Source organism: Lepidothrix coronata, unplaced genomic scaffold (genome assembly GCF_001604755.1).
Source record: "Lepidothrix coronata isolate B3197 unplaced genomic scaffold, Lepidothrix_coronata-1.0 Scaffold2, whole genome shotgun sequence".
NCBI lineage: Eukaryota > Metazoa > Chordata > Aves > Passeriformes > Pipridae > Lepidothrix > Lepidothrix coronata.
The window spans coordinates 3,325,505-3,335,416 of NW_016690182.1; the positions used below are offsets into that span (position 1 = coordinate 3,325,505).

General features: G+C 40.7%; 1 protein-coding gene across 1 annotated transcript; it reads left to right on the forward strand.

Moving 5' to 3' along the window:
- The first annotated feature begins 712 nt into the window (after positions 1-712).
- LOC108497779 (THO complex subunit 2-like) lies at positions 713-6,303 on the forward strand. Its single transcript, XM_017815712.1, has 6 exons — positions 713-852; positions 1,186-1,255; positions 1,334-1,491; positions 2,146-2,222; positions 2,326-2,373; positions 5,447-6,303. Exons 1-5 carry the CDS (start codon positions 781-783, stop codon positions 2,351-2,353), a joined length of 405 nt encoding a protein of 134 aa, XP_017671201.1. The 5' UTR covers positions 713-780; the 3' UTR covers positions 2,354-2,373; positions 5,447-6,303.
- Positions 6,304-9,912: the final 3,609 nt, after the last annotated feature.

The following is a 9,912-nucleotide window of genomic DNA, read 5'->3' on the forward strand; positions in this document are numbered from 1 at the left end:
ATATATGTATATATATACAGTGACATTTAAACTTCATCAAGTGTTACATTTGACATTACTGCGACTTATTTTTCTATTCTCCTCCCTACGACCCCAGTTTATATTCAAAATACTCAACTTTGTGAAACTAGTATGTTTTACAGAGCTTATCAGAATTGGTTAGAAGAGATTGTGGAATAAATCTAAAACACATTAGAGAAAAAACAATTCTTATCTGTGTTCAGCTGGTTTTATCATTTGAAGTTTTGGAGTTAGACGAAAAGACACATTATTCAAAGTATTGGTTTAAATACTTGGTTGATAAAGATTATTCCTTAAAAATCAATAATAGCTTGTTTAAGCAGCTGATTCCATTCATTCATTTCAGGCAAGATTGCAAGTGTTAACTCCAGTAATGTGCATATCCTGTTTCTGTTGCCCTGCTGTCTGATTTGTGTTCGTGCATCCAACAGTGCTGGTGAACAGCATTGGGTGTATTTAAATATAAGTGTTTCAGTTAAGAGAAAATATTCTTGAATTTCCAGTGTTGAGTCAATAAGCTGTAGGTTAAATTATAGATGACAAGTTTGAATGTGTCTTCAATCACTTTTTGTTTTGCTGCTAAAATATTTATGTTTAATTTTGGTCTTTGAGCTAGATCTAATATGTTAGACTTTTTATTTACACATCTAACAGTACATATTAATATTTGGTGATGTTGCCTTAATTTAACAGCACTACATAAACCACACCACTCCAACACTGTCCAAGAGTAAGGAGAGAGAAGTGGAGAAGAAAGATATGGACAAGTCAAGGGAGAGATCCAGAGAGAGAGAGAAGAAAGATGAGAAGGACAGGAAAGATCGAAAAAGGGTTGGTGATATTTTTAATGAACTAGTTTAGACAGCTGGTATATGCTTGGGAAGCCTTCTGTTCCAAGTCCTTGCAGTAATAATTGGCTGTACAGCCCATCTGAGCAGAAGTGACTCATATCAGAGCTGGGTTTTTTGCTCTGTTACTCTTTCAAAGGTCGGTTTACAGTAACGCATTCAAAACTTCTCCCCCTCAAAACCGACCTCAAGACACTTTACACAAGATGTAACAACTCAGTTACGTTTTACATATTCAACAAAATGACACTATAAGCAGGTGCTACTTCAGGAGTATGTTTTAGTCTAACATCTGCATAATTGTATTTGGTGCCAGGATCATTCAAACAGTGACCGAGAGGTACCGCAGGATTCAACTAAACGACGCAAAGAGGAAAATGGCACAAGTAGGTATTTAACTTGTTGTGTGTGTGTTTATTAGGCTTTTACTTGCTGTGGGTTACAACTTTCTGTCCTGTTTTTAGCTGGTTCTTCAAAACACAGCAAAAGTGAAAGTCCTTCTGATTCCCCTCGCTTAAATGAAAAAGAGAAGGAGAAAAACAAATCAAAATCTTCAGGAAAAGAGAAAAGTGATTCAATCAAGGCAGAAAAGATGGAGAAGAGTTCCTCTGGTAGCAAAAAGGTAAAATAAGATGTTTTAATTTTGTTGATGTTTTTGTTGTTGTTGACAGAACAAGCTGGGGTTTTTTTTTCTCCCTAAATTTTGTTGCTGCTTTATGGCTTAAATTAAAAAGATACACTGTGAATGTATAGGAAAATGCTTCTGAAACTTCTGATATCTTGTGTCTTTAAATATTTCACCAGTCACTCCTTGCAGGATAAGTGGAGGACTAGTTAATTTTGGCAGTAACCAGGAAAATTCAGAACTTAGCCTTCAGGTTTTGAATAATCCAGAATATTTGCAGACTGCTGTAGAGAGCAAATAGATAAAAGCAGGCTTAACTTACGTATACCCAGTCTGTAATTCAGATTTTCACGTGCATGTGTCAGCACAGCTTTTTTTTTTGGTGAAAACAGGTCTAGTTGTGTTTGTAAACCACCAGACAGTAGTTGCCAGTTTTAGCTCTGGTGCCAGTGGTCGTCAGAGAACTGGAAGAGGAAGTTAAAATAAAGTCACAGAAGCTGAGTACTGTCATTTTGACTGATTTTTTTCTTTTTTTTTTAGCTGTGTCCAGTTGTAATGTTAAATGTTACAGTTCTAATCAGATTTACAGTTCTAATCAGATTGTACAATGTGTACCATAATAAGCTGTTTCCCATATGTGTATTTTTAAAGGAATCAAGACATGATAAAGAAAAAACAGAGAAGAAAGATAAACGGGACAGTGCTGGAGGGAAAGAAGAAAAGAAACAATATCCTTTTAGACAGTAGTATTTCAGAAAATTACTGAAAATTATCTTCCTTTTATTATATGTAGCAAAATACATATATTTTTTTCCTTAACACTGAATCTACTCATAAGTCTTCAGACAAGCATAGATAATGAAGATTCTTTCAGTCAAGGTAAAAGGTTTTATTATTTACTTTGTTTGGTTTGGTATCTCCCTTGGGTCCTGTTGACTGGTAAAGGATATACAGACAAAACAGTCTGAAATCACCAAGGAGGCTGGGTGGGGTTTTGGTTGTTTTGTGGGGATTTTTTTGGGCTGATTGTTTTTTGGTTTTGCAGTGGTTTTTTTGGGTGTGTGTGGTTTTGGGTTGGTTTTTGTGGGCGGTAATTTTTTGTTTTTTTTTTTAAATTTCTACTCTAGGGGACAAAACTTCCCCATCATCAGCACAGAGATTATATAGATGCTCAATTCTTTTTTGGGGGGGAAAAAAAAAAAAGGCAGGGGGATGTGCTGTGTCAAGTCAGCAGTATGTGGTGGAGTTGCATCTTTGCTTTTTCCAAGAAAAGTTGCCATACCAAAAAAAAGGTGAATCCACGTGATCTTGAGAGTCATCAGTCTTCATAATCTACCTGTTAATTAGGAGTGTCTTGCCTAATATGTTGTAAAGTCAAGTTTTGTATCCTCTTCTTACTTAACAAAAGCACCAGCTTTTAAACCAAATTGCTACATAGTGTAGTAAGTCAGTTCAGTATCTCTGCTTAATCTTTTATCTGATCAGATTTGAGGAGGAAGAAGATAAAGGAAAACTTTGGCATAGAAGCATTGACTATTTAAAGAAAGAAAAGAAAACTTCAGGGTATTTTGGTTAACATGTATTCAGACTGGATCTTTTGGAAAAGTCAGTTGTTCTTTGAAGTTGATGGTACCCTGAATGTTTTAGGGTTTGGTTTTTTCAGACCTCTGCATATATGTGGACCCTTATATTTTGTTTTACAGGTGTGAGGGTGGGATTTTTTTCTCCTCTTTGCATTGAGTTTCAAAATATTTTGTTTTCAGTTATTTGGGAAGGACAATGTCCCAGGAAACTTAAAATTAGTTCACTTGACCTGTGCAACTTCAGTCACAGACTGCTATTAATCTTTCTACATAAAGCAGTGGTCAGTTTTACATTTTAAAAAGTGTGATTGTGTTGGGTAAGCATGAAAATGACTGATAGTATTCAACAAATATCAAAGAATGACTTTTTCCTCGTGATTTTCACAAATTGCCCAAGTGCTTTATAATTCTTGTGTTTGTTCTCTATTTAGAATTGATGAATTGTTTCTATTAAAACTTTGTAGACTTTATGAGCAGTCAAGAAATGAAGTAGAAACAATTTTTTATTCAGCCACACGTTTTTCATGGTTTGAGGTTATTTGCTTTCGTAGAGTGATATTGAGAAATATATAAGACAGGCAGTTTTCCTTTATGTCAGGCAAACCAATACTGTTAGAGAGGGAAGTTAACATTTTTGAATACACACGTTCTTTGTCCCAGATTTTGAAGGAGAGTTGAGATGGCTGAAAATTATTCTTTTCATGACTGTCTTGGCTGGTCTGGAAAGTGATGCTACCACTTACAAACAGGATTTGCTGTGAGTCCCATTGAAAGGTGGGGATATTGTGAGTGTGGTCAGAAACTCAGTTTGCCCAGAGAGGTGAGAGGAGCTGCCATCCTTGGGGTACTCCAAACCCAACTTGGCAGGCCACAGTCCTGAGCAACTGCTCTAGTTCATTCTGCATTTTGAGCATCTGGACAGTGTTCAGAGATCCCTTCCAACCTCATTGGTTTTGAAATTCAATTATATGGATATCAAGTTTAAGAATACTTAAGGCAAAATTTAGTGGTGAGATTTATTGGCTGTGGACTCTGAAATGAACATTGCTCCTTGTAGTGGTTGTCAGGGAAAGATTGTGACATAGTCCCCAGTTCTTCTGTTTGCCTCTGTCTAACAGAGACCAAATCTGAAAGGTGTAAGTGCTTTGCTGTTGGAAATCCTTGTCCAAGAGGCCTAAGGATTGCAGGTTTGCTTACATAAACATAGGGTGTTTTGATGAGGGTCCAACAAAACAAATTAGAAACAACATTTGAATTCTGACATCTTTCAATCGTCTGGAAATGTCTTCTGGAAAAAGTCTCCACTCATGGATTGTGGCCTCAAAGAGGAAGGGGGGGCTTATTGCAAAAAGGGTCTCCTGTTCCATTTGGTGTCGTGGCTCCTTCACCCACTGAAGGTGAGGGCACATGAGGGGTTTTGGGTAGCAAGGCACGTGCTGATACCATGTGCTCTTTGAAAAGTGTTAGTAGTAGAAAGGATGGGAGTTCAGGTTATTGCTTCTTAGTACTAATATTTTATCTTCTTAAAATGATGAAGACACTTCTGTGAATAGTTTCCATACTGAAAACTATGAGCTTTCTGGAAAGAATTTAATGGAATTTTTTTGGCTCTTTGTCCTTCATAGCCAGTATCATCTGATCACTGTGGATGGAGCTCAGTTTTTTCCTCATTTCTTTAAATGTTACTTTGGAAAAAAAGAAAAAAGGCAGTCTTGGTAGATGAAGTTCACTACAGAGCACTTGCAGCTTCTTTAATAATAAAATGTGAAGTTTTGACTAGCAATTCAGTGTAAAGTGAGGATTTTCATCAGCTGAAAAAGCACAATTGTGTTTTGATGACTGTAAGTAACAAGTGCTCAGGTAAATGTCAGCTGCACAGTGGAATTCCCATCCAGCTGTGTAAACTGGAGCATCTGGCCTGGAATACTGACAGCACCACATTGTGTGCACAGAGAAGTACGAAAAAGTGCTTTGTGTAGCAACACAGTTGTGGAATCTGGTCCTGTGCTCCTGTTTGTTAGATCTTTAACATTCTTCCTAATGTACAATATCTGATTGACTGCATTTATTTCCTGCTTAATTTAGAGATAGTAACATTGTGAGGGGATCATACTCCTAAAAGAGTTTATACCTTCACAAGTGACTACTTGTTTCCTATTTGTGTCTTTAAATTAGTGTTACACTACTTAAAATGCAGTGCTTAAGTTAATATAGTTCTTGCTGGGGAATAAACTAGAGTTAGAGAATGATGAAAATAGTTTTATTTCCCCCATCATTCTTTGAGTTGTGAATGGAGCAAATTGTGAAGTTGTGAGATCAGTGTTCATTTGAACAAAATCTAATTCCAATTATGTATGCCTTTGTTGCAGGTGACATTGAAATGGGAAGATATCCAGCTGTGACCAGAAATGTATTTTCCAGAGTATAGATTGCACAGAAAATTGTGAATGAAGAGGACCCATCTGCATCTCCTTAAATTATTCAGTTCTCTGCTTTATTTCCCCGTGCTAAGGACTTAATTGTTAAGTTGTACATTACTGTATTTTTAACTTGTTGCTTAGTTTCTTACACATTTATTTTCAGTACCTGGCTGAAAGTGTTACCTATTCCATATTTTAGCACAATGTGCTGCAAACAAACAGTTGCCATAGTGCAAATGAGGTTTCATGTGTACATAGTTCCACTTAGTTTGTCGAAAATACTGCCTGAATTTAGTAATTCTTTCAATTTGAAATTGCATTCTTTTAGATGTTTGAAAACCACAAATAAACAGTTATTGAACCTTTTTGGATTTACCTCATTTAAACTCAGTTTTTATTTATTACTTGGCCTGTTTTTAATATCAGTAACTAAAAAACAAAAGTTAAGTGGGAGCACTGTTTTCATGCAATGCTTAGAGATTATTTGTATATTGTGTATAACGTTGACTTGTTTAAAGAAACAAAGAATGAGCCCTGTCCCATCCCAACCTAAACCTGTGCTCAGTTGTTCCTTGTCACACCTTTTGTTTGTCATGTTGTTTTTAGATTGATTGGAAATGCTCTCTTCAAAACTGAAATAAATTAAGTTTCAGTTACAGCTACAGGAGCTTTGTATTGCTGAACTTTAGTCTGAAGATTTCACAATGACGTTTTTAAAAAAAAAAAAAAGAATTTTTTTATCTGCTGAATTCTACTAGTGTAACCTTTTTTCTAAATAAACAATAGTTTTCTCAATGGGTCGTAAATCATTCTCTGTGTGGTCACTTCATTGCTTTAGGGATTATTATAAAAATTGGATATTAGTTGGAATTGTGGGAGGGTGGTTCCTGAATTTGCTGAGGAGCCCTCTGCACCTGTCCTTTAATAGAAGGGCTGGTTACAGAGTGTGGTGCCTACTGTGAAGTGACACACGTGTCAGGGTTTGCCTTCCTGCATTCAGTCAAGTTTACACCTTTCCTTTGAGGCATTTATCCCTCATCCAGAGTTCATTAAAATCTCCTCTTGGATCAAGTATTAATACTTTTAAACACAGAGACTTACTTGTCTCTTAAATATTCTGAGGGTTTGTCTTGTTGGTGTTTTGGTGGATTATCCAGAGAAAGGGAACTTTAATCAGAAGTTGAGCATTCCTGGTGCTCTGTGCTTTCAGTAATCGGATTTGGGACAGAGGGATGTTGTCTTGGTGGCTGTATTTGAAATACTGAATGTTAAAAAATTTTAGTGCTTATAGACTTGATCAGTAACACTCTTGTGATTAATTAGAGGTTATTTCTGAGTGAATTGTAGAAGATTATAAACCCTTGCCCTGCAGTGCAAGGAAGACACAGACAAATTGGGAAGAGAATTGAGTAAGAGTTATCCAGCTCATTAGAGGTGAGAAAGAATTCCTGAAAAGGAGAGTAGCCAAGCTAAATGCTCAGACTTTTAATTAACTTATTAGGGCATTCTAAAATGAAATAATTCTATCAAAGTCACTCTAGTCTTTGGGATTTCCTGGAGTGCGAGAGGTGGGGCTTTGGCTGGGGCTGCAGCCACCAGCCTGCCCTGGGCTCAGGGCTGTCACAGTGAGGTGGGTGAACCTGGGCAGAGGTCACCCTGGCCACTGAATACAGTGTGACCTCCCAAAAACCAGGAGATTGTCTGGCATCCCACACACTGAAAGGTGAGTTGAAACAATCATTTAAAATCTGGCTTTGAGGAACTGTGTACCTGCCCTGGCAGAAGGGTTCATCCCTCACCTGCTTCACCCCTGATGTGGGAGGAGCAGTGGGGGGAGAGGAGAAGAGTTTTGGGATGGGGATGCTTATGCTGACTCTGCCACTGGTTTGGCAAGTGCAGACACACCCACAGTAAACTGCCACAGTAGAGGGAAATAACTGAACTTTGTGAAAGAACATGCTGTGGCTGGGATAACTTGGGTGTGCTGCTATGTCCTGTTTTCCTGAGAGGCACTACAGGAGCAGTCTCTCACCAAGTTCGTGCGTACAGGAGGGTTTTCTATCTCAAGGAGATTTAAAAAAAACCAAAAACCAGTCGTTCTGATCCTTCTATCCTACATGGGTCTCTGCAGGGACTTGGCTGCATGTGTGGAAATGTCAGTGAGGGTTTGGTGATGGGATTTGTAATTAGAGCACAGCTCAAGGCAGGGGGCATGCCAGAGACCTTGAGTGGAAAAAGTGGGGGGTCAGTGAGTCCCAGAGGGCTGGGGGAAGCATGGAAAGAAGGGGAGCTGACCAGGTTGTTTGACTGTTCATGCCACTGGCACACTAATCAACTTTGTGTTCAGAGGGCCAAGAAGAATGGCATCCTGGCTTGGATCTGCAATAGTATGGCCAGCAGGACCAGGGCAGTGACCGTCCCCCTGTGCTGGGCGCTGCTGAGACCATGCCTCGAATCCTCTGTTCAGTTTTGGGCCCCTCACAACAAGGAAGACATCGAGAGGCTGGAACAGGTCCAGAGAAGGGCAACAGAGCTGGAGGAAGGTCTGGAGCACAGGTCTGATGAGGAGTGTCTGAGGGAACTGGGGATATTTAGCTGAAGAAAAGGAGTCTTGGGGAGGACCTTATCACTCTTCACAATTACCTGAAAGGAGATTGTAGCCAGGTCTCTTCTCCCAGGTAACAGGACAAGAGGAAATTATCTCAATGCTCCAGTGGAGGTTTAGATTTGATATTAGGGAACGCTTCTTCACTGTAAGGTTGATCAGGCATTGGAATAGGCTGCCCAGGGAAGTGGTGAAGTCACCACCCCTGCAAGTGTTTGAAAGGTGTGTGGATGTGGCACTTGGGCACATGGTTTAGTGGTGATCATGGCAGTGCTGGGTTAAGAGTTGGACTTAATGATCTTAAATTTTTTCCAACCTAAGTGATTTTATGACTACATTTGAGAGGGTTGTGGGGAAGAACAAAAAAGGCTGGGTCGGTGGTGGTCCTGGCCCATGGTCCTGGGGGAAAACCTGCACCCATTAATTAAGCCCTGTCTACTGTGATGTTCTAATTGCTCTGTGTAATCTGCAGCATCTGTGATAGGTCACAGCTTCAGCTATTCCATAATAATGCATTTCGCCTCAACTCTGGCAAACTTCCCTTGTTTAAAGGGCAGGGGAATATTAAATAAACACCATTTATATTTATTTGCCTCAGATCAAACCGTGGCTCTTACATTAATTTTGCAGGATTTTTTGGGTAATTAGCCTGCTCAGCCCATATTTGGAATTCAAATCCAATATTTGTCGAAAGGCTTGGAATGATATTAAAAATCTGCTTCACCGAGGACAGGGGAGGGATAAACCCGAGGCTCGCTGCGCGCAGCCGTCCCCGGAGCGCGGCGGTGCCCGGTGCTCACCGCGGGCCGGGGCCGCCCAGGGCTCTGATCGTGCCGGTCGCAGGAGGTGGCGTTTCCCCCCATCCCGGCCGCTGCATGTCAGTATTGCGCCGAGCACGGCAGCAGATCCCCCTCCCTGTTCCCTAATCCACCCTGACGTTATAGAATCATAGAACGGCTGGGATTGGAAGGGACCCTAAAGATCATCTCGTCCCAACGCACTGTCATGGACAGGGACACCTTCCATTAGACCAGGTTGTTCAGAGTTCCATCCGACCTGGCCTTGAACACTTCCAGGGATGGGGCATCCACTGCTTCTCTGACAACTGTGCCAGTGCCTCACCACCCTCACTGGGAAGAATTTCTTAGCAAGATCTAATTTAAACCTGTCCTCTTTCAGTTTAAAGCCGTTCCTGCTTGTCCTATCCCTCCATGGCTTGGAAAAAATCTCTCTCCATCTCTCTTGTAGCCCCTTCAGGTACTGGAAGGTGTTCTGTCTTTCCAGAGCCGCCTTTTCTCCAGACTGGAAAGCCCCAGTTCTGGGCCTGCCGCCATAGGAGAGGGGCTCCAGCCTCATGGTCTGTTCTGGACTCAGACTTCAGCATGGACTTCAGCAGGTCCATGTTCTTATGTTGTGGCCCCAGAGCTGGACACAGTGCTCCAGGTGGGATCTCAGAAGTGCAGAGTAGAGGGAGTAGAATCACTTCCCTTGACCTGCTGTCCACAATTCTTTGTGATTCCACCCAGGATATGGTTTGCTTTCCGGGCTGCAAGTGCACATAAGTTATCCCACAGTTATCTCCTTTCCCTCACTGTCCACCATGCCCCACTCTGCCCCTGCAGCAGGGACCAAACCCTTGTCCCCTCTCCCTGCTCTTGTGGCCCTGCCCCCAAACCTGCCCCCAGCAGCTGGCCCAGGGCCCAGGCACTGCTCTCCCACACTGCTCTGCTTTTATATTCCTTTAATCAATTTCTGGTGTTATATCACACCCTTCCCTACTTGTTACAGTGTATCAAGCATCTGCCATGTG